The 25955-nt window shown below is 40.4% G+C and overlaps 1 protein-coding gene and 1 pseudogene across 3 annotated transcripts in view; both read right to left on the bottom strand.

Moving 5' to 3' along the window:
• vav3 (vav guanine nucleotide exchange factor 3) overlaps positions 1–12763 on the bottom strand; it is a 100267-nt gene extending 87504 nt beyond the window's left edge. For 2 of the 3 annotated variants that reach the window (XM_032551109.1, XM_032551108.1), the window contains exon 1: positions 12274–12763. In XM_032551109.1, coding sequence (XP_032407000.1) covers positions 12274–12480 — 207 coding nt within the window. In that variant the 5' untranslated portion in view covers positions 12481–12763. The remainder of the gene's footprint in view (positions 1–12273) is intronic. The other variant, XM_032551110.1, reaches the window with a different exon arrangement.
• Positions 12764–15713: 2950 nt separating this feature from the next.
• Positions 15714–18422, bottom strand: LOC116712255 (zinc finger protein 658B-like; annotated as a pseudogene).
• Positions 18423–25955: the final 7533 nt, after the last annotated feature.

The raw sequence follows: 25955 nt of genomic DNA on the forward strand, positions 1-25955 counted from the left end.
TGTGTGGACACACGGTGATGTTCACTGGGACAGACTGAGATTTCAGGAGGGCAAAAGAATACCAATAAGGGATGTGACTTTGAGTCATATTTAACGACACCATGACTTTTCTTTCTCCTCCACCTCTATAAAACTATGTTAGGCTCTGCAAAAATATGTGTGCACAATATATGTCAATGTACCAAATCGTCACTGTACAAATGTAAGATAAAGAGACACAATTAAGTTGTTTTTTTAAGCACTCCACTCCAAATTAATGCAAAAATGGCTGGTAGGAATGACTAAGAATGTGGAATATTGTATTGTTCACATTAAATCAGGATATTATAACAAATCGTCATCTCATGACTATCTTGATAAACCCTAGCTGATCATTTTTGAGCAATTGTTGAGGTTTTTCTTTCTTGGCCTAGAAAAAAGATTATATTTTAAGCAAGAAAAGACAGGATCTTAGTTACTCTTTTTAAAAAAAACAACCTTTGTGTGCACTAAAGTCTGCTCTTAGTAAAAATCGCTGCATATTTGTGGTCATATTTATTATAAAATAAACTGTACGATTATTAAATATGGTTAATAAAAACTAAGAATTTGCTTTAGCAGAAAAAGAAACATGGAGCGTAAATGGCTTTAGTAAGGAGTGCAGAAACCCTCAAAACCATTGTAGGCTAACAGCTAGCTAGACAGACCCCTCTGTTTAATTTAAACTTCTCCCATAACAATACAAACTTAAAATGTTTATACCCGTGTGCAACAAACAACTATGAGATCCGAAAAGCATAACAACATACCATTTTTGATGTGTGACCTGAGATAAAACCTAAAATATTACTCTCTTCTTGGCCGGACAGACTAATGAGTCACAGCTGATGCTAACTTTTAATAGCAGCACAGATGTTGTTACACTCAGAAAACACAAACAGTTTCTTCAATAATTGCTAACACATAGTAGTACTCACTGAATACCATACTAATGTCACCAATATAGCATAATTTACATCGAATATATAATTTTTTTTTGCTTTAGTGGTTTTAAAAGGCAAAGTTAGCCAAAACAAAAGGTCTGTTAGGCTAGTTGTTAGCTTCTAGTCTACATACTCACAACAAAACAACATCTTACTACAACAAGTTAATCTTTAAATGTTTTTCATTTTAAAGTGAATGAATCAGGACATGAATTTTGAGTTTCTGTATTCATCTTGTTACTACAAAACCCCTCAAAAGCAAGAGTTATTTGTTCTTCTGTTGTGGTTTCTGAGAGTTTATTTCCCATTAATCGGTGAAAGCATTTGGCATTTTCTTTTTGCTGTTCTACCGTACCCATACCAAACTGTGACCCAAAAACCGAGGTACACACCGAACCCAGGCTTAGGTATCCTGTTACATCTCTAAAAAACACATAGGCAAAAATAGGTATGTCCTTGCCCCCATTCCTTACACTGTACAATACATGCATCAGGTCACAGCTATTCATGCTCATTGGAGGGATTTTTTTTTTTACATTTTTTTATTACACAGTGGCGCGCCTTCTCGTTTCTAAACAGATAGCTGACTCGTTCAGAACAGGACACCTGACACATAAATGACCCAGCTGGAAAAGTCATGAACTCCTTAATCTCCTGAACTGCACAGGGCCTTATCCGTGTCTATTCTGGGTCCAGGCTCGGAGATATATGGGCCTCATTCACCCACAAGGTACAGTCTAGGCAGCACAATTAATTTCTCCCCAGCCAGAGGAGGTTTAGTTTGTCATCACTCCATGGTCAGAGTTTATCGCTACTGTGACTCTAACAGCAAAAACGGCAGACGAATGCAGCTGGTTATGAATGTGAAATCGGCATTCTGTCTTCTGTTGTTTTAGCTAAATAGTAGTAAATTTGCTCACATTTATTATTTACTACACACAAAACGGACTTAAAAAATACATCTTATAGGCCCAGTAATCTGTAAATTCTCATAAGCATAACGTACGTTGAGATTCTCCTCTGATGTCAGGAATAAGTTACCAACTTGTCACTTCTGATGAAGCTTGTTATCAGGAAAAACACAATAGCAATATTGACTTTTTTTAAGAGCTTGAAGAGCACCTAGTGATTAACTGTAGCATCCAACAAAGCAACAAAATTAAAAAAAATCGATTTAAAGGCACCAGCTCTGAATGTTTCCTAATAAAATCATCATATGCACAATCTATAATTTGATGCGCAGTGAAATTTACTTAGATGGCTCCAGTTCAGGGTTGTTACCTTTGTGACGGACTGAAAGGTCAGCTTGCCCTGAGCAAATGTGCATAAACAACTAAGATGCAATATGGCCACAAAAGCTGGTGAATAAACTGCGGTGACACGGCGGAACGAAGCCGTGTCACCGCATTATGCCGCGCTGGAATTGTAAAATTGGAAGGCTGCGGAGCATGGCACCAGTGCGGGGCATGCATGGCTGCGGTAACGTGGTGTTTACACGCTGACAGGTGCAATCCTTTCAACAAAGTGAGTCAAGAGGGCAGCGGCGCTACTGCAGCTCTGACAGGCTGCGCCCTACGCGTGTCCACTGCATACCAATGCCCTGCCGCACATAGTCTGCATACGGTACACTGTAGTGGAAAATAATCGGTACGTGGTTTGATAACCGAAGTCTGACTGTGAATGCTTAACAGGCCTTCTCGAACCAGCAGAAGCAAATCAGGAGATAAAGGAAGTAGCAGAGCAGAAACGTAAGCAGCTTGGAGAGGTTTTAAGATTTTATGATGTCTCTGAAGCGAAATGGGTTAACTGGGAAGTTCCTACAGCGCTTTGTAAAGCACAATAACACATGGCACGGAGTCAAAAAGCTTGACTGCATGAAGCTCCACAGCCTTCACTCAGTTGGGAGGCACACAGTTGTGAAAATTAGGCTTTAAATCTCAAATGCAACCTCCTTCCAACAAGAGTTGGGTGACATGATAATATCACGTCAAGGAAAATTTAAATGTGGATGAAATGTAGTCTAAGAAGAATGTACTTCTCCTATCAGTCTTCTTCTCCTGCCATTTTCCAGCAGTATTAATTACAGTAATGTCCATTGTTTATGTAGGGGACTCCAATGGGCAAGTAGATTCTTGCAAGCAAAGAAAGAAAACAGAAGAAGAAAGCTAAACCTCAATAAATTGGGTAGTCTCATACATAAAAATCAACTGGCGACCATAATTGGCCAATTCAGAGTTTGAGCTACGCTGTTTGGTGACTAACCAGAAACCTGAAAAGCAGATGTTTCTCCAATCAGCAAATGCAACATACAAAGCTCCAACAGGCAACAAGCTTTAATGTGAAAGATGTTACTAATTGGCTCAACACACGGGGAGTGACGAACCACAGCGGAGGCGACAGTTTTCCACCATTCCGGGTGAACCCAAAACATGGGATGCGAAAGCGATAGAAGTGACAAAAGGTTAACGTTTTTCAACTTTCTTGTGTTGCATCTCTACAATTATAGACGCCTACTGTATGTGCACAAGCTTGAAATTTCACAGGCCCGAATCTTGCCGGTCGAAGGAGGAAAAAGCAATCGTCCCCTCATGGCACAAGTTCCTTAGGAAATGAATGGAGAGAGAGCGAAGTCGCTCCCCGTGTGTCAAGCGCATGACTGAAGAAGACTCGATGTTAACAAAGGGATGCACAAAACGGCTTTGAATGAAACTAAATTCAGTGATGTGTCTGGAGATAGAGAGAGAGCGCTAACTGTCAGGATCTGTGTTTTTCCGTGTTTAGTTAGAGTTTTTTGTGTCCTTGAGTCTCTTCGTTGTCCTGTCCTCCCCTTGATTGTTCCCAGGTGTGTCTCGTTCTGTGATTACCCTCCCGTGTATTTAACTCCACCTGTGTTCCTTGTTCCTCGTCGGGTCCTCGTCAATGTTTCGTCAACGTCAATGTCTAGCCTTGTTGTCGTCAGTTTGTCCATGTGCCTGCTGCTCGTTGTTAGACTTATTTATTATTAAAATTCATCATTCATCATACCTGGGTCCGCTGCGTCTGCCTCACCACCAACACCGCACCGTAATTCATGACACTAACAGCATGCTGACACTTTACAACACTCACTAAAATTTTTCCCATTAGCTGCGTTTCCATTGACTGCATAATTCCGCAATTTGATATTTGGAAAATAAATCTGCTCAATGGAAATACGGTAATCAAAAAAACCCCTAATTTTTCAATACAATTTTTTGTCGCCGGATCACAAAACTGCTATGGAAATTGTTTGTTTTTTTCCTCCGCATCACACGAGTCACGTGATCAACAACCGAAGGTTGCCACTGGAGCAAACCAACGGAGAACAATCACTCCTTCACTTATGATTTCAATTTCATTTCTTATTTCATGGAAACAATTGCAAAATTGTGTTTCTTTGACATTATCACAATATCGACAAAGATTTGCGCACATTTGTAAAGAAAACGCAGACACTGTCTGAAATAATGTGAAATTTTAACATTCCACATGATCTCCACAACGACAGTGCTACTTTTGTAATGTTAGCCATGCTCACTGAGCCAATCGCTAATATAAGCTGTTGAACACAACTTAAAATATTGCGCTGTTATTATTTTTTGCTTTAAAACTTTTGTCATTTTTTTTTAAAACAAAGATCAGAAACGGAGCACCAAACTGGAATCGGTTTCTCCAGTCTTTCCTTGTAGAACAGTGACAGGTCACACGAAGGAAGAATGAGCAGAAGCAGAACTGACACACTAAGCAGATCAACATAACAATCTAATAAATTTAGTGCTACGAAAGTCCAAGCCTACTCTTTACTTTTTTTGCAAATCGGCCTATTTCTAACAAAATAAAAATTTTGTTTATTTACTGTATTTATATTTATTTACTGTCACTTCACCCATTTGTGACGAGTCAGCAACAAGAAATATCTATGGCTATCACTGAAAAATAACTGAATCTCTAATGTAAGAAAAGAAGGTAAAACGATTCAATGTCACTATGAAAACGACACAGAATCCACATTTTTGTGAAGATTTTGGCTTTTAAATGCTGTGGTCTTAAACTTTTGACCAGCTCAACATCTTATTTGCAGTTTAGTTGTGTGCAATGAATTGCTTACTCAATTTTTTTTTTGTCTCCGTCCCATTTCTCCTTTTTGCATTTTGAAGTTGTACTCACGACTTTCTTAATATCCCACAGTGCGAAACTCTTGCCCTTTTCAACTTGTCTTAAAATTTTGATCAGTATGCCAAACTAAGTACTAAATATAATGATAATATGCACCTGAAAAATCCTCTTTATTCCACCATAAGTGTATTTTAATACTTAATTAATACCACAAATTTAATATTTTAAAACACTGAGTCTTTTAAAAAAAAATCTAAAAAACATGGTAATCAGAATGTGTAGTGCAGAGCCCACTCTGGCTTATAGATCCTTATAGGGCTTTCCTTCTTCTACTAAACCCAAAAAGCAAATTAAGTCATCTCCTCTTTGTCTTTCTCATCCTCCCACTCTAACTTTTGTGCCTCTGCTGCAGGAGAATGACGAGCGCGTCTCGGAGGCTTTGATGCTCGCCGTGTACGCTCTGTGAAACCGGCTTTTCTCTTCTCGCTTTCACATCGCAAAAATCTTTGTCTCAGTTCAATAAATTAAACGCACGAAGCTGCGTTACGCAGAGCATTTGGGATACAGCCGCTTCGGCCTTCAAGAGTCAAGTTAGGGCTCAGCTGAAATCATGAATTTGCAGCGACACAGTTCGGCGGAAAACAAACCAAAAAAAAATGTATGAATTATGGATTAATTCACAGAGTAGACTCTGGTGGACTAAAGGAAAGTTGCATTTGTAGTGCAGCTATGAATGAGTTCGGTTTTGTTGAGGTTCTCAAGTCACATCTGTGTTGAAATTTGGAATTCCAATGCTTGTGTCATTTGTTGCTATCCTAAACACAATGTGTTGCCAGGAGTTTGTTTGACACCCGACTCTAACTCAGACGCTTTCTCTCACTTTCACTTCGAAATCATCGCGGTTGACTCGATAGAGCAAAGAGCAAATTTTTTTTTTTCTTTTTTCTTTTTGGTGCCTGAGAATAGTGAGGAGTGTTTTTATGTTCTTTTTCTTTTCATTGTGCCTGACGTTTTTGGTCTTAATTTGATCGAGGGTATGTTTTAGTTTCACTTCCTTCCTGTATTCCATTTCCTGATTTCCTGATCTTGTTGAACCTCGAGGCTGCACCGTTCGAGGGGCTTGGACGACGGGGGCCGGGGGGGGGGGGATTGCTGCTGCGCTTTCCCCCTTTTTCCTGTGTCATGGAAAAACTAGGTAACACTGAGGAGAAACAGGGCTCCAATTGAAAGTTTTCAATTCCAAAGTCACCCAAAGAGCTCCTTTGTAGCTCTACTTTATGGCTGCTTTATAAGAATCGCTTTATTTGAAAAGAGACTTTGTACACTGCTATGACTTACACGCACGCAAGTAACGTTCCCTTTCCTGCAAAAACGAAAAAAGAAACCCAGCACGTGTGCCTTGTTCACCATGCGGTCTGCTAGTTGCACCATGACAAGCATTCCCCCAGTTCCTCTAAAAGCTAAACCTCTGTTTTCGACTCAGCTGAGACAGAAAGCAACTGCTGATTATGTGGCGCTTTTCGCTGCCGGCGAAGCAAGGGCTTGCGCACGCTGTGGTCGGGCTTTGTCTAGACTTTGTAATTGGGCTCATAACAGCGCCATAAACTTCTGATCAAAAGAGGCTGGATGAGGTTTTTTTTGTTTGTTTGTTTAAACTGGAACTTTGAGCTCTGTCTTGCAAGCAACAAGTGTTGAAACAATGTCTGGAATTTGCATACGCAAAGCACGTGGAGTTCAGTCAGCAATTAAGCATGTTATGTATTTCTAACAAGAGGAAGAGCATGTTCAATACTTCCTACAGTATTCATTATCCAATTGACATGTGTGGAGGGAAACTAACTCAGTCTGCAAATAGCTCTACACACGACAGTGGCTGCGTGGTGCTGTGGGCATGCTTTTCTTTTGCAGGAAGCAGAAAGCTGGTCAGAGTTAATTGGTTAATTGCTACACTTAGAAACAGGACAATGTTAGAGAAAATCATGTTTGAGGTTCAGTCGAAGTTCAGCTACCTTCACCGTACAGCCACATCTGCAGTGAAATGCGTTAGCTCAAAGAAATGCGTGCCACACTCTCCACTTTTGTTTTGTATTTGTAAAAAAGCCATTCGTCATTTTCTTTCCGCTTTACTGTAGTAGCGTAGTGCGCAAATCTTTGTCTATTTTCTGCTAATGTCGAAAAGACACAATTTCGCAATTGCGGTTTCCTTTAAATAAGAAATGAAATGAAAATCACACGTGAATAGGCTTGTTCACGTGATGAGCCATTAAAAATTATGGTGGCAGCAGATGCAAACAGTCACATGGGACCACACTGATAATCCAGCGATGACGCCACCATTCAACATCTATCAGACAATCAGAGGATGTTGGCGTCAAATTCAGGGGCTGGAGAGACAAGCCTCTTATAGTTTGGGGGAAATTGTAGTAGACGATTTCACAGAAGAGCTATGGATTCAACACGTTCAAGTGACACACAACTTTTTATGAACTGTGTGATGCTGTGAGAGCTCTGGTAGCCTTATCTGCAAAAATTAAAAAAAAAAAAAAAAATGAAGACAAAATACAACTTCCTGTCGTCTTCTTCGTGGTTTTTGCGAGTAGTAACATCCGGATGTCGCCCCCGTCAATTGCGTAATGCAGAAAAAACCCATCTCTATTCCATTTCTGCGATTTCGATCCAGCTGAAAAACTACAGTATTGGTACCGTATCTGTAGCTTTTCAGCCGAAAAAGCGCAAAGATATTTTAAACTAAAAATCTGAGGGGTTTTTATCTTTTTCAAAATTGCAGTGTCTCCATCCATCCATCCATTTTCTCTACACCTTTATCCCTAGTGGGGTCGGGAGGGGTGCTGGTGCCTATCTCCAGCGAACGTTTCAGGCAAGAGGCGGGGCTCACCCTGGACAGGTCACTAGTCTATCACAGTGCAGTGTTTCCATTAAGCAAATTTATTGTCATAAAAATTCTATGGTCAATAAAAATGCACCTAATAATGCGCTCCGGCCTATCACAGACGGTGACAAAAAGCGACATCACAGTTCAATGGTTTTTGCATGACAAAATGTTGAAAAAGATCATTTCATTGGTAGACTTAAGTAATGCTGAAAAGGTTGTTACTACCACCAGGGAGAGAACTAAAACATGCAGGATGCTGGCCCTTGAGGACCAACTTTGGGCACCCCTGTTTTAAACCCAATCAACGCACCACGAATGAGAAGCAGCGCATCCCGATTCCAGCACTCCACATGTGAAGTCTCCAGAGCTTCATATGCATTGTACTTTAATTAAGCAGCCCACCCCAGCGAAGCACACAAAACCCCCTCCAGGTCCCTTTAAGTCCTCTGAGGTGCCTCAGTGGAGGGCCAGACACACTCTTCTTTTTTCTTTTTTTTTTCACGGCCTTTTGTCTTCTCCATCTCACGACTCCCACTGGTGAGGCCACGGTAGCGTCCCATGTGTTATTATCGGCCAATGATAAAGTAGCTGCCACAGCCCTCATGCATTATGCAGGATGAAAGGGAAGGAACTCCTCCCCCAGTTATGTAAATCGAACTTATTTTGTAAGGGGGTGGGGGGCTGTGGCTCTTGACATCAATTTCTCTCCCCCCACCCCACAATGATTTGCTCACTGGAGGAGTCGGTACCACAAAGGCAGTGTGTCAGTATGTGAAAGAAGATAAAACAAAAGCAAACCCTAACTATGCTGAGCTACTGATACACATTTGGCTTGAGGAAGGATATGAAATCTTATGAAAAATCCTCTAAAGTAATCCTGGAATTTATAAATAAGGACTGCTATGACATACTGTCTGATCTGTACACTACAGCTAGCAAAAAAAAAAAAAGTCTAGTAGCATCACCTGCAGCAAAAACTTGTATATCCTATTTTTAAATCTCTTAAAAAGTTCTTGGGCCTTCTGCTCAAACTGTAGCTCCTTCATGTTCTCAATAAAGGAATAATTGAATTGTTTTTAGTGAACAATTAATATCATACATAGAGTAGCTATAGCTCTTTGGCTAACAGCTAGCATGGGGGTGCCCAAAATTCAAAGCGGACTTGTACCGTCCAATCTTATGCAAGTTTGTAAAAACATTATTTATTCTTCTACACTTGAACAAACCATTACAGAGTTTCCATTGAGTGGCTATTTACGCATAAAGCAAGGATTATTTACACTGGAACTGGAGGTCAGAGGCTGTGCACCACCAGCGATCTTCCTGAGTGAAACGTGTGCTGAGAGTGGAACATGTGAAGCATTTCCGGTAAAAGCAATGTCCGACATAAGAAGTATCGTGCAGAAATGAAAAATAAACTTTGTAAATAGCAAGACAATTGTGCTTGATTATTTCTTTGTTGTAAAAATACTTTTTGTGAATTAATATTATGACATTGGAAACTTGAAACTTTGCTAAATCCTCTAAATGTCAATACCAGGCAACTTATTTTACTGTTGACTCTTGCTTGGTGTTCTTCATTGGTTTAGAAGATTAAAGTCTGAAGAAACAAAACTTTTCGATTAACAAAGAGCAACTGCCTTAGTTGTGTGTGGGAGAACTGCACACTGCTCCTCCTGGTTCTGGAGACAGGCTTGGTCAAACCCTTCTGTGGGATAGCAACCCATTCTTCAACCAGCCTTTGCTGCAAGTCAGCCGATGTGATGGTGCCGGTCATTCTAGCTTTAACAGCACACTCCAGATTGATTTGACAAGTGCTCACTAACGTTGAGGTGAGGTCTCCCAAAAGGCTGTAGATATAGCCACTGCTAAACATCGCTATAGATAGATGCACATGAACATCCTGAGGAATAGAGTAATGCTCCCCAAGACTGGCGATTTGAGATTGCCACGAGCTGCAAAATTTCATTTTGATACTGTATGTCTCTGCAAAGGGATTGCCTCCAGCAAAGACAGGTCTTGTTTTCCCAATGAAGGAGAGACTGTGCCAAACCTTCACCTGTTTTCACCTGAAGCTGTTTACCACTGTCAGACAGGATTTGGCAAGTTTTTCACGGACACAACCCACAGACTCAACTCTGCTGCTGAATCCACAAACAAATCTCCATGCAGTTGTGGCACGACTTCAAGGGAATTTAGCAAGTTTTCCGGTGGTCTAAAATTGACTGACGGGAAGAAATAGTCTAGAAAAGCTAAAGGAAAAGCTTTACGTTCCATTTTCAGTACCAGTTTCACTCAGGAGGGCAGACCACCTCCTACCTTCATTCTCCGTAAAAACTAATCCCTGTTTTTAAGATTGGAGTTGTTTTAAAAAGGTAGACGTCCAGTTTGTTTGACCACTTGTGGACTAGCTGCAACCTTAGATAATCTGAATTAATACCACATGAAGATACAAAGAACACTGACTACGGCAGGTAAGAGATTATAATAAGTCTATACCACCCTGCCATGAGTGAAACAAACTCTGTCTGCATCTATAAATAACCCATTCTGGGTCTAGATAGGCCTTGTTCATAAACCACACCACGGATGAAAACTCTACTGCATTTCCTGATGTTATGGTTGACACGAAACACTGTATGCCTCTTTACTGGCACAGACATTGTCTCTATAATACCTTTTACATTACCACCAAATGGGCTTAATAGACTCCAATCTGGTTTTGACTGAAATCTCCCGAGTAAACATTCTCAGATGGACACAGACACTTAAAACCTCCGTGCAATCTTAAATTGCCCACTCATCCCGCACGCTGCAGTCAAACAGCAGCCACGCAATTTGATTGTGAATGACCGTGCCACCGAGGTTAATGCGCTTCTTTCCAGGAAGCAAGCCAGATGTCCCGTTTGATCCCGCATGAGATACATCACAATACTGCATTCATGATTTGATTAGCTGCTTTGAATAAAATTTGAACCTTGCACGGTACAAGGCAACACACTGCGGTCAGTGTGTGGGGTGTATTCCTCCTCTACTGGGTAATACTCTTAGAGCAGGTCTGCAGGCTCAGTAGGTGAGTGTCTATGACACTGCGTGCTGTCACTGAGCCAGACGGACAGATTCACCGTTAGAAAGACGAATATTAATCAGGTCCCGGCTCCGGCTGTCCTGATATTGAGGCAGATGGTATCTGACAAACAGGGCCACGTGGCAATGACTCACTCTATCTATCTATCTATCTATCTATCTATCTATCTATCTATCTATCTATCTATCTATCTATCTATCTATCTATCTATCTATCTATCTATCTATCTATCTATCTATCTATCAACAATCAAAAATAGTTTTAAAATAATTTACTCCAGCTGATTTTATAAGGAGTGGTCAGAGATGGCACACCACAATCAAGTCAATTTCAGGAGTCATAATAAAGCAATATTAATAATATTTGCAGCTCGCTACAGTTTGTCCACTTCGGTTTCATCATTCATGCTAATAAACTTTTTTTCATCTTGGTTACAGCAAGAAATCTGTGGGGAGTCTATAGGGGTGTTGTCCCCTGTTCCCTCTTTGGAGGCACCGGTTCACTCAGTTTCTTGCTGTTTCGTAAAAGCATGTCATCTCTCTGCTAGTGACTTTAAACACATCAAGTTAAATAAAAATAATAATCATTTAAAAACAAGAAGGGAAATTTGAGTGTTTCACTTGGACGTTGTTTGTATGCTAACTTTGAGAATATGAGTTTGATAAAGCTCACACCGTACTCCATGCAATTTTTCTCAAGTTCATGGTTTTGCACTTACTGTAAGCGACAGCAAAGTGAAAAAACGGCTACTACTTGCTTGCAGTAATGTTTAAGCGACAGTCCTTCCTTCGGGAATGGATTTGCACGCCAAAATTATGTGGAATTAATCCGAAAAACCCCTCCTAGGTAGCTCACAGGCGGCTATTTTCAGATGTTTTCCGGCAACAGACCGCACGCTGTAAGAATCTGTAAAAGTGTGAGTAGAAATAAAAACGTTTGTAAATCCGTAGGAATTCGTGAGCCGGACTCTATAAACAAATCACTTAAACACCAATTAACTCGAACTATAATGTTGCCTTGCGGTAAAAATTGGTAAAACTGGACAAAATGTATAAATGAGCATGATCCCTATGGAGTCTGGCCATGTTGCCTTCATAGTGGCTACAGCGGAGAAACGGGAGTCGGGGAGGTAAGGAGAAGACGGGGGCGGCGGGGGGTAACGTGTCTTTCTTTTTATTTCATTTTATTTTTTTTACCTGTGACATTTGCGGCCGGAGGTTGATCTCCTTCAGGTTGATGCACTGGGGCTTCAGGTTGTTGAGCAGATGGCACAGGAGGACTCCATCCCGGAGGGTCTGAGCCAAGTCAAATACCTGCGCTGACTCCCATGTCACCCTGTGGTTAGTAGGGAGCACCTTGCAGTTGATCAGCCACAGCGCGCACTGCCTCCAATACTCCATCATTATTCTGTCTTCGGCCGGAGAGCGAGTTCTCACGGGTCTCTCCGCGTGTGTGTGTGTGCGTCCGCGCGCGCGCGTCTATAGACTCAAACTGCTAACGGTTCGGCAACACCTCTCGCGCCTTTCAGCAGACCGGACCCATGCCGGATGCGTCCCAGCGTAAAACCCGACGAGGAGAGTAAAGGGAAGCGCGCGGCGGAAAGCTCCTGGGAGATGCGTGGCGGGCGCTCCGCGGATGACGGGGTCCGGCGTGGCGAGGCTGAAGCGAGACTGTAGATGGAGTGCGTCCTGCGCCCTTCCTTTCTCTCTCTCTCTCTCTCTGTTTGTTTCTCTTCCCTCCCCCTCACCCTGTTCACCTCTTCCGCTTGCCACACGGGCTCACTGAACAGTACTGTGACAGTGCAGCACAAGAAATAGCATGACTTCACACCTCGTAAGCTTCAAAAGTGGGGTAAAGACAACTTTGGGGTTTTTTTTTTTGTTTGTTGGTTTTTTTTTAAATTAGGTTGTATTGCTGCTAGTTTTATTAATAAGGAATCACAAAAGAGCTTGAGTGCAGGCAAATATTCCAGCAGCTCAGAGAGCTTATTTACAGTGCTGAGCAATTCATCACTGAGCAAGCCAAGCACAGAGCCACTTTCACTTAGCTGAACACTATTCAAAGTGCATCTTAGGGATTTCATTATGTAGTGCAATTCAAAAAGTGGAAGACATATTTGATACACAAGATTATGGCAACTTGTGTGTCTTGCAACTAACGAAATGACAAAATAAGTTTCATAGAAAATTGGAAATATTAGGCTATGTATATATATATATAAAAAAAGATTAACCTTAACTTGAGTCGAGCAAATCTCAATCTCGTTGTAATCTGTTGATGACACTGACAAATAAATCTTATCTTATCTTATTTTTAATAAATGTTCTTCTGTGGATGCATGGTCGACATGATTTTGGAAAAATTACTGACTTAGACAGTCGCTGAGACCTTGTACAAGGAGGGTAAACCACAAAACGTCTTGACAAATAAGAAGCTGTCTTTAAAGAGTACTGTGTCCAAATACATAAACGTAAAGTTGAGTGGAAGGGAAAAGAGTTGCTGAAAAAGACTTTCATTACATAAAAATTAGCTTACTAAAATGTATGTCCATGTACCGTGCAGTGTATGGACTTAATCCTTGGTTGAGACTCTTTTTTTATGAACTATTGCATCAGAGAATCATGAAGTCCTCTAAAATTAATTTTTTTTTGGAAGTAAAGCTACAAGAGCCCCCAAGTGTCCATGAAAACCATTTGAGTAAATCTATAATCCAAAGGATTTCTAGAGAGACGGCTGTTAATATCCTTGTTTTTACGTCACAAATGTCGACGTGTGGAGTCAGTTGAGATTTGACAAAGTGGCTCAATTAACTTGTTGCATTTGAAGAAAACATATCAACTTTTTTCCCACTGCCAAAATGCAGATCAACAAATGCACAATATCTACTGACCTGATGATTTTTAGGGGGAGTATAAACAGCAAATGTCTGATTTTTGTGTTATATTTTTAACATTTAGTAACTCTTCCTCATTGGCTTGCTAATAAGTCTGCAACACCTTAACTGTTTCTCCTTTGTAGGGTATAAAAACAGTGACTTCTGCTTTTGTTGCCTCCACTATTTCATTGGCAACAGACAACAGTTGCAAACATGGCGCTTGGATGTTTCCGTAACTGACCAGAAGTGGAAAAAGACAGTCGTGGTTTCTTTAGCAACAATGTCGACTTAGAATTTCACCAAAAAGTTCACTAGCTTTAGTTGTTGGATTCAAAAGGTGAAGCTCATATACAGAGCCATCACATAAAGTGTTTGTAAAACAAAAGATTGACTGAAATTAGCCTGTGTATGTATATTTTATGATATATTGCACTCTGTGCCAAGTCTAGCTTAGTGAATTTCTGCGGTTCACTGTGGCATAGGGACAATCATCCTTTAGCATTTCTGAGACATGTAAAACTTGCTCTAAATATCGGCCTTCAGCTCAACAGTTTGCTCATCAATCAAATATAGTCATTCAAATTCAAAAATACTTTATTGATCCCAATCGGTAGTTAAATATATTGACCATACCGTGGTCAATAAAACTGTTAAGAGATGACTACACACGCACAAAAAAAAAAACTAACTAACCAAAAGTTACTTGACATAAACAACAGTCCCATTGGAGTAGAGATAGATTCATATTTACAAGAAACATGAGTAAAAATCATCTCAGCTCTCTGGCATAATGCAGAGAGAAAACAATATTGTATCTAAAGAAGAAATGGGAAACAAAACTTAAAATAACAGTTGAAGAATTATCCCAAACGTGAGAAATGCAGGAAAGCATAATAAACTCATTTGTTCATTTTGCTGGAAGACTTGAACAAGGTTTCTCAAATCAAAAGTAAACAGACTTCTGCATTACAAGAACGCCAGGGGAGGCGGGGGGAGTATGTGAACCCAATCAGTCACATATTTTTTGGAGCTGAACAAAAATACCTGGATATTGGGAGCAAGTTGAATCAACATTGATTGAAATTCTGGGCTATACAATCCCACATTCTTGAAATATGATGGGATTCGGGAAATATGACAATGTTGAGTAAAGAAGATTTGCTTATGTCAAAGGTAATGATGAGTAAAAGCAAAAGGGCAATAACAAAAATGTGGTTAAGATGATTGAATCAGGATTGTGGAAAGAATCTGAATAATGGAAAAAATGACAAATAATCTTTGATTGAAACAAAAAGTGAGGAAAATGGACGCCACTCCAACGTGGCACACGCAAGACTGTAGATAAAACTGAATGAATAATAAATATTATTAGAACTATACAGACTGTTGGTCACTTTTTTGTTTCTGTGCTTTGTTTTGTTTTGGAGGGGTTTTTTTTTTCAAAGATTTGGTAAAAATTAAAGCATACATAAAAGAAACTAAGGTTCTTACAGACTGGCTCGTTTTTAGAGCTGAGTCTGTGTTTTTTCTCCGGAAATACAGACGACATGACAATTTATTTGCATGCTTGTTATTATTTTTGATATAAATGTTACAGACAGCATTGACTGTTGTCTCTGTAGTGATGGAAGGCCGGAGGAGAGAAAGAAGTTTCCTCACAGTTCCAGATGTTTCTGTTTTTTATGTGGATCAGGCTTTTTCTCCTGTGTGGATTCGCTGAGGGGCCTTCAGTCTGGAAGCAAATCTGAACCTCTTCTCCCACTAACTGCATTTGTAAGGCTTTTCACCAGTGTGGATTCGCTGATGATGCTTTAGGCCAGATGAACCTTTGAACCTCTTCTCACACTGACCGCAGCTATAAGGCTTTTCACCACTGTGGATTCGCTGATGAATCTTTAGGACAGAGGAATGTTTGAACCTCTTCTCACACTGACCGCAGCCATAAGGCTTTTCACTAGCATGGATTCGCTGATGACTCTTTAGGCCATAGGAATCTTTGAACCTCTTCTCACACTGACCGCAGCTATAAGGCTTTTCACCAGTGTGGATTCGCTGATGACTCTTTAGGCCATAGGAATCTTTGAACCTCTTCTCACACTGACTGCAGCTATAAGGCATTTCACCAGTGTGGTTTTGCTGATGACTCTTTAGGCCAGAGGAATCTTTGAACCTCTTCTCACACTGACCGCAGCTATAAGGCTTTTCACCAGTGTGGATTCGCTGATGACTCTTTAGGCCAGGGGAACCTTTGAACCTCTTCTCACACTGACCGCAGCTATAAGGCTTTTCACCACTGTGGATTAGCTGATGACTTTACAGCGATGAGGAATCTTTGAACGTCTTCTCACACTGACCGCAGCTGTAAGGCTTTTCACCAGTGTGGATTCGCTGATGACTCTTTAGGCCAGAGGAACCTTTGAACCTCTTCTCACACTGACCGCAGCTATAAGGCTTTTCACCAGTGTGGATTCGCTGATGACTCTTTAGGCCAGAGGAATTTTTGAACCTCTTCTCACACTGACCGCAGCTATAAGGCTTTTCACCAGTGTGGTTTTGCTGATGACTCTTTAGGCCAGAGGAATCTTTGAACCTCTTCTCACACTGACCGCAGCTATAAGGCTTTTCACCACTGTGGATTCGCTGATGACTCTTTAGGCCAGAGGAACCTTTGAACCTCTTCTCACACTGACCGCAGCTATAAGGCTTTTCACCGCTGTGGATTCGCTGATGACTTTTCAGCGATGAGAAATCTTTGAACCTCTTCTCACACTGACCGCAGCTATAAGGCTTTTCACCGCTGTGGATTAGCTGATGACGCTTTAGGCCAGAGGAATCTTTGAACCTCTTTTCACACTGACCGCAGCTATAAGGCTTTTCACCGCTGTGGATTAGCTGATGACGCTTTAGGCCAGAGGAATCTTTGAACCTCTTCTCACACTGACCGCAGCTATAAGGCTTTTCATCACTGTGGATTCGCTGATGACTCTTTAGGCCAGAGGAACCTTTGAACCTCTTTTCACACTGACCGCAGCTATAAGGCTTTTCACCGCTGTGGATTAGCTGATGACGCTTTAGGCCAGAGGAATCTTTGAACCTCTTCTCACACTGACCGCAGCTATAAGGCTTTTCACCGCTGTGGATTAGCTGATGACGCTTTAGGCCAGAGGAATCTTTGAACCTCTTCTCACACTGACCGCAGCTATAAGGCTTTTCACCGCTGTGGATTAGCTGATGACGCTTTAGGCCAGAGGAATCTTTGAACCTCTTCTCACACTGACCGCAGCTATAAGGCTTTTCACCGCTGTGGATTAGCTGATGACTTTTCAGCGATGAGGAATCTTTGAAAGTCTTCTCACACTGACCGCAGCTGTAAGGCTTTTCACCAGTGTGGTTTCGCTGATGAAGTTTCTGTGTTGAGGAATTTCTGAATCTCTTCTCACCCGGGGTCGTGCAGATTTGGTTCTACGAATAGAAGTACAGTAAGTATAACAGAGTGTCACTATGACGTACAAACACTCTGATAGTCAACAGTTTGACTTTATGGCAAACTTTTAAAAAATCAGAATACATCTCCCAGTTTGGCTTATTCAAGTGCAAAGCTGTGTATTTGTCTTTCTGTTAGATAGGCCAGGGGTTTGAAACCTGTGTCCCACAAGTGGCTCTTTGGATATTTCACAACGGCACTTAATCATATTGTTAAAAATGCTGAAAAACCAGCCGGTGGTCAATAATCACAAATCACAAAAGTACATTTAATAGTATTCAACAGAAAATTGCTTTGAATTTTCACAACAGAATGACAAGAAAAATACCAGTAATCTATTTTTATGTGTTTTTCTTGTCATTGAGTCCAAAGCTATCCTATATTTTCACTGAATTCTCCACAAATATTTACATGCCATGACTGAAAATGTATCCCTTCTCTTTTAGTAGGATATTCTGTCTTCTAGACAGAATACAAATGAAATGGCGTTTCTTTAAAAATGACGACAAATTTTCTATAGTTAGATGTTCATCAAAATTACAAGTCATGTAATATTTGCAACTCTAAAATGGTGGTGTTGGTTTTTTATCTGGATTGAAGGCAAGAATGCTTCTTTGGACTGAAAGGTTGCAGACCCTTGTTGTAGGCTAACATGAAAAGTTTTAGCTAGGTCACGTAGGGTCACCAGTCACAAGGCAACAAAGAGACACACAGGAAAAAGAACCATGTGCACACACGACCATACTTACAGCAATTAAGATAACCCACATTAAAATAATTGTTTTGTTTTTGAAGTGTGGTATGAAGCCGGGGTACCCAGGGAAACCCCACACATGCAAAGGCAGAACATTCAAACTAAATGCAGAAACACTATGACAAACCAAACAGGAGCACTCTGTTTCCCACACGTCTTAATAACTAACCTCTTCCAGTGATGCCACCGTGTCGCTAACACCAGCCTTCTCTTCCAGACAAAGTTTCTCCATTTCAGTTCTGGATAAAACAAACATTTATAATATGTAAGACAGATGTGAATTGATGGTATTTGCACAGCAGTGGCAACCTTTTCAGATATTGATCCTTTGCACGTGATGTCATGCTCTTCAGAAATCTGCCGGCTTCGCCATGACAGACGTCAACGCAACTAATCCGCTACTTTAAAACCTGTTAAAAAAAAAAAAGCATACAGTCGGTAGTCTAATATCACTTCTGTTTAGTCGATTTCATTTTAGAAATGGTCATAGAGTGTTGTGCGGTCAGCTGCATAAACAGACAAGGATAGAAGCCAAACTTGTCATTTTATTTTACTGACAAAAGACAGGGCGGTGACAGTGACAAAACGTTTTTAATGCTTCTCCTGTATAAGGGGAAGTGCTGTTTTTGACATAGTGATATAACTCATGTGGTGTGAAGTCAATATGTGAAGACTGCAATTTGATCAACATGTCAGGAGAGAGGAGGCAAGGGTAGAAGGATAGAAGCCTGTTAAAAAAAACATACAGCCGGTAGTCTAATATCACTTCTGTTTAGTCGATTTCATTTTAGAAATGGTCACAGATTTTTAAAATCTATGATCTAGATTTTGTTGTCTAGATAATATCTAGACAATACTACAGCCATTACTGTCACCATTACTTACAATCTCTTTGAGCGACCTCTGCAGATTTACCTTTGTCAAATTTTATTGTCATAAATCTAAAATCTATGACCTAAAATTATTAAATCCGATTTCTGTAGATTTACCTTTGTCAAAAATATTTACGTTTGACAGGATGCTTTTATGGTTTCCATGGTAACATCGTTCAAAGGATGACTGCTCCATATGTTTTTCGAAGCTAGCTCTTTCAAACCTTTGTAATTACCAAACCCCAACCAAATGTGTTATGTTCACAGACACATCAGCTTGACTCAAACAAGTAGAGTCAAAACAACTTTGGGCAACTATTTCAGTTGCTGTGTTCAATACTGTCCCTCACTTCCGACATCCATCATGACGCCTCGAATGATTAAGTGACGTAGCAAAGGGTCAATAGTTGAAACCAAATATTTATACCCCATATAAGAGACGACCTGATTTCTTATCATATTATTTTAAGACAATCTTAACTTCCTGCTTTAGGTCAGCTGGGTTTACCAAAATCAAATAAATTCCCTAATTTCACAGAGAATTTTTTTTTTAATGGCTGTTTTAAAATGTGACGTTTTCTTAAGCTAAGCTAACTATGCATTTAAACAGATGCTCTTTAAACTTCCCTCAATCTTAATAGTCATGATAAAGTAAATGAGAAACACGAGACACAAGGATTACTTCTGTTTGACACATTTAAGTGATGACATAATTCTACATATATTGCAAAGTGAATTATTAAACATTGGTATGAATTATTACAAACATATGTGACAAATAAATAAGCCTTTACTTACAACCTCTTTGAGCGACCTCTGCAGATTTACCTTTGTCAAAAATATTTACGTTTGGCAGGATGCTTTTATGGTTTCCATGGTAACATTGTTCAAAAGATGACAGCTCCATAAACATTAGGCTCTGTATGTATTATTTTTTAAACCACTCAATCCGGAGAACTCGTTATGGTGCTTACAATCTTGTTTCCATGGAGATTAGTTGTTTTGATGTTTTAGGTGTGAGTATCAATCATAGTTGAAACAAATGACTACATTCATTTATGACTTTATTTATTATTATTTCTTTCTTTTTTGCCCAAACCAACTTACTATGTATGAAAAGGTAACTGTGCCTCAAAGTACAATATCTGATGACTGTCAATGACAAAGCAAGGAAGAGTGTGAAACCATGGGATGCTACATGGGATATTTCTGGTGAATTGTTATGTTATCAAAAAAGAATGCAGTGCAGAAGAGTAGAAAAAAAAATACAGCATGTGCACCAGTTATCAGTCGAACTTACTGTCACAGACAGAGGCAACTGACACGTTTTGTTTTATCTTCATTTCAAGTTTGCATGAATTGCGCAGCCCGGACAAAGACTGCAAGAGATGGAGAAACCCAATATGTGAAAACTAATCCAAACCTGGAAGAGGAAAGTGCTGCTAATCACATTAACAGTCGCAGAGGATGCTTTTTACAGTCTTAGAAGTGTAGATGGAAATGATGGAAGGCTGGAATAGGGGAACCGCACACCTTCGAGACTCATTTAATCTCCGCATTCCCCGATATCACGAGGAGGAACCTTGACAACAGAATGAGGCTGTAAAGCGTGTGTGCTGGAGAGTGCTGCTCTGAGGATTTACATACAATAATAACCCGACACAAAAGGCTGTGCAAACAGAGCAGTGAAGATTAATCTTCAACAGCATGCAGCTGTTGAAGCGGAGTCGCTCGCCTCCACTTCTTTCTCATCATCATTGGAGAGAAGATGGTGGTAAAAGGAAAAGGTGGCCAACAGGAATGTCTGCTTCGTATTTTACTTTGTTCTACCTGGGCTAAAAAAAAAAGAGAGAAAAGAAATGTGGTCAAATGGTTCAGCTTCCAACTTTTCCACTGGAGTGACTCTGGATGCCGTGGCTAACATCGCACACATGACTCCAGGGGTGGCTCCTGAAGGCGGATGCTGGCAAACCTTGCTGCAACCCTTCTCTTGTTTCAACTTCCTCTTCCATGCTGGGCGCCTGTGAAGTCTGGCAATTATCACCATAAATGTGGTTAATGTTACGGGGAGGCTGCTGGCAAAACAAGCAGCCACATAGGGTTTGGATGGCAGGACGTTGTTCCATTAAAATTTCCAATAACTAATCAATTGCTGGTGGCAATAACACTCACCCGCTTGGGAAGCCTTTTAAGCACAACGCTGCAGCAAAACCTAATAAGCAAAAGAGGCTGTAAAGTTAGCTTTTTTTTTTTATGGCGCCATTGCATTTGCATGAAAACATCCTTATTTTTCCATTAAAGTGTTGAATAACCTTGTAATGAGTAACCATGTGAGCTTCCCATGCATGATAACGTACATGACGTGACCTGACATCATCCTGAACAACTAACTAAAAGTCACTGTTTAAACATGACATAAAAAATCCCAGTGTCACTGTAAGCAAAATGATGAGCAAAATGAGAAGTCGTGTCTATTTGAACTGTTAGAGGAGCGTTTTAGTTCCGCTCCTCTAACTAAAGCCGTTGTTAAAGACTTTAACCTACCTGTATTTAAGTTTTTGTCCAATTAAGATGAATAATTTTGCTTAAAATGCAAGCAAAGCTATGAGTGAGACGTTTTGTGTCATCGTGAGTCACAATTAGAGGTGTCTCAACACTGGCCTTTTCTACAAAGACAACAAAGTTTCTTTGAGCATAGTTCGGCCTGACTAAAAGAAAAAAAGAAAAAGAAAAAAAAACATGCTGCCATCACCCATTTTAAGGCTTTAAAATGTAGCCCTAACAATTATGTCACAAACAACTTTCTTGCTTCAGGCCTTGCTTGAATATGATTGACATTATACAGTACTTGATGTCTTTTTATTGCACTTTTTTGTCCCAAATGTCAGTTTCATTTGCAACCTCTAAATGTGCTATTTAACTTTCAGAGTTGGGTCCAAAATTGCTCACCCAATGCCTGTCTCTATTGGGTGAGAGTCAGAGTACAAGCTCACCAGTCCCTCACAGGCCACCGTACATGAAAGATAGTATCTAAGTCATTTCAATCACAAATGTCTAACTGATTACAGTTTTTAGCTGGTAATGTATTCAAATCCCCATAAGCCAAAATAAACCCATAAACCCTAGCTGTAATCTATATTTAGCCTGAACTGGCACATTTTAGCACGCTAACGTAGCAGTCGCATTTTAGTGTGCTACCATTTTTGTGTGGCAGGGGTTTCCCAACTTGAAAAAAGTAATTCATCTCTGCAGTTGTCCCCATGGATTAAAAAAAATATTAAGGTAATTATCATGCTCACATACTCTCAATGAACACATTATTATAAGCACCTAGCTTGTTAGCACAAATAGCTAATCGGCCAATCCCATGGCAGCAACGCATTGAGTCTACAGACAGTGATGATGACTTGCTGAGGTTCAAAGCAAGAATATAATGTGAAGGGAAGACGACATATGAGACTTGGGTTGCAGCATGGTTACTGGTGCCAGACAGTCTGTGTAATAAACTCTGTAGAGCGTTAAACCTCACGCTGATGTGAAAACACTCTCCCCAGTAATAATAAAGTTTCTTAGGATGAACAGTTTGAGATGATATTTCAGAAACTGTTTAGCATTGATGCAGTACTTCTTATTTTAAAACGAACTAAGGAAGAGTGGAAGATTATATTTTCCTTTTTTTTTTTTTACTTTCAAATGTTTACATTCGTTCAGGTGCCACGTTCAACTTTTCAAATAATTGCAGGTATAAACCGTAGGGAAATGTGGGAAATCCACCCCAGAACAAAAGCTAAAGACCTTGTAAAGATGCTGGTTGAAGCTGGTGGGAGACTGTAATTATCCCCTAGGGAAATGTAGTCATCATAGAGGAAGTGGCCATTACTTCAAATGCACAACATGAACCAAGCTTGCAGTTTACAAAAGCACTTCGGGGAAAAAGGCATTCATTCTGGAGACATGTCATGTCAAACTGAGGTTTAAGTGTTTGTTCAAAGTAAGCGTTGGTCAATTTGGAGGAGTAAAATAGGAAAGGTAGCAAACCAGAAAACAATGTTTTGCTGCAGGAAAACTTTGCAAAACAGATGACATTATGAGAAAGGGGCATCACGTGGAAATATTGAAGCCATATCTTAAGACATCAGCCATGGAGTTGGAGCTTGGGCACAAATGGGTCTTCCAAATTAACACATGAGCGTAAATCTCAGGGGGTCAGAGGGGCAGGGAGGGTGGGTGTCTGGACCCCCCAATCTTGGGAAAGTCCAGAATGACCCCCTACCCCCCCAAAGAAATCATAAAACAAACCTTAGTATACAATATCAATATAAAAAGGCAATAGAAACAAAGAATGAAGTAACTGCCATTTCTCTAAGAAAAATAAGGATGAATTTTTAGGTCCCCCCCCCCACCATTATTAGAACAATGATTCCATCCAAAGTATAGGAGGAACAACAGCAGCGCTGAACGGCACAGGCTCCTTCAGAACCGCAGAAATGAGGAGCTAGTTGTTGCTGTGGCTCTGCAGCACAACTAACAACCCTCCAGTAAGTAAACACTTAAAGCAAAAGACATGTAACACCTTTTATTCATTTTCACTGCTCAATAGGAAGAAACACATTAACAATAAAAATCAGACTGCAGTTCGTTATTTCATTACTTTGTAAAAAAAAAAAAAAGTAATGACAAAGTTTTGCTGGACCTTGTTGTCGTAGTTTTGACAATATCAAAACTTTGCATCCGTTTTTGAGATTATTTGCTTGATTGTGTCATTTTCCCCACCATTGATATTCCTGACTCAATGTAAAGCAACAGTGCATGTGGTGCACTGCCACAGCGCACACAGTAAGTCCGCTCAGTGATCTAGTGGATCACTGAGCGGACTTGCCATTTATGTTTTACAAAAGAATTTTAAAAAGCATTAACTGGCTGTTAATGCTTTTAACAGCGTGCAGCTGCTGCCGAGTTACTGTATTCAAATGGAGGCAGGCACACTAAAAAAAGGTGCAGGAAATATTGGCGGGGACTGTCCCCGTCAGGACAAAGTTGGTGGAGTCATGTCCACCCCAGTCCTTCAGGAAGTTACGCCTATGATATATATTTCTCATGAATTGAAATTTTAAAAATACTTTAAACAATATTGAGAAACATTTCTCAATATTGTTTCTCATACTGAGAGTTATCTTTCTCAATGGCTATGGGTTCACAAAGCCACGTTGATCAAAGGATTTATGGTAAAAAATACTAGAGAGCAAGATTCTTAATTGGTCACAGAAATTGAATTGGATGAGCTAGGAGAGACAATGCCGCCTAGGATGAGTAAGAAAAAGAAGCAATCGCTTCAGCTTCTTCGTTTCTGGTTGGCGACACCGCAGATGAAGAGATTTCTGTTGAAGATGCTGAATCGTCAATTCGTATGACTTCTGAGGCATCCACTGGAAATGTGGATGAAAAAGCTGATAGTTCTGTGCTGGACAAACTTTACTTGGACCGTTTATCGACCTTCAGCAACATGCACACCTTCTTCTTCAGGAATTGATGAAAACCAAGAAATCCCTCGTCAAGGAAGTTGAAAAGAGAACTTTGGTGGAGAAAAAAAAAATATGAGTGCTGCTTGACACAGCTCCATCTATGTGAAAATAAAATGGTCTCCGTTGAAACACAGGCAGATTTACCGGAAACATCAAAGTTGAAAACAGTCCATTACCGATCTGTTTCAACACTGACCAAGGTGGGTGCACAGGACACCAGAAGTCAGTCAGAACCAGTCCATCAAACTATTTCCACACAAACTGAAACACAACAAAATGTGGATCAGCAGGTGGAGAAAGAGCCCTCTAAGAAATCTAAGTGTAAGAAAAGGAGAAAGAAGCAGGAAATGACAGCGCCCTCTGAGCTGGAAACCTTCAATAATCAAAAGGTTTCCGAAGAAATGTCTGAACAACAAGAAGTTTCGATGACAGAAATAGATGAGAATCAGACCGCCAACTTCAAAATGAGATCACAGATGAAAGTGTGATCTCTGAACTACGCCAGGACACTGAAGAAGAGAAGCTCTCTGATCTTGTCTTCTTGGAAATACAACAAAATAAGGATCACCAAGTGGAGCTGTCTAGGAAATTTGAATATGAGGAAAGAAAAACTGATCTAATGCCAGCAGGCTTTCTCGATGTGGTGGATCTGTTACCGCACCAAAAATTCCCACGTTTTTTTCCTCCAAGACATTAGCTGCACATTTTCCCAAAAGTCTTTGTAATTTATATATTTTTTTCTGATCCTGGGATTGGATTAAAAACAAAAGACGGTGAAAATTCTACCAAGGAATTGCTGAGCGTGTGTGGAAAACAGTGTACAGCAGTACATGAGAAACAGAAACGGTAATGATTGCTATCGGGCCATGAACACAAATCATAGCAATCAATCAATATGCTTTTATTAAAGTGGAAGTCTCTGGGGCCTAAAGAGGAGCGCCCAAGTGGAAATCTGGACCAATCAATGAGACAGCCGCCCGTGGCCACCTGCTTGACAAAGTGTGGCGATAACACATGATAGGAGGGGTGAGGTGGGAGGCGCCCCGCTGTAATTAGCCGATTAGCATAGACCGGGTGATGCAGCAAACAGACGTGACTTCACTTGCCAAACCCAACATTACCCTGAATATGTCTGTATTCCCATAGAAATCAGCAACGGGATGCAACATTTTACAATACATGTTGACATAGTGGAGACGTGGTGTAAATTAAACGTCTTTATGCAACATAAGATCCAGCAACCGTTTGTTGCCGGTTGAGCTCAAAGCACTATTTCTGCTCAAGCAACGGCTTTGTTCTTGCATTTTTGCCTCTTGTAGACCATAACACTCGCGCTGAACCTGAAAAGGGAAGCCATGGGAGCGGCTCAGC

Source organism: Xiphophorus hellerii, chromosome 21 (genome assembly GCF_003331165.1).
Source record: "Xiphophorus hellerii strain 12219 chromosome 21, Xiphophorus_hellerii-4.1, whole genome shotgun sequence".
NCBI classification, from domain to species: domain Eukaryota; kingdom Metazoa; phylum Chordata; class Actinopteri; order Cyprinodontiformes; family Poeciliidae; genus Xiphophorus; species Xiphophorus hellerii.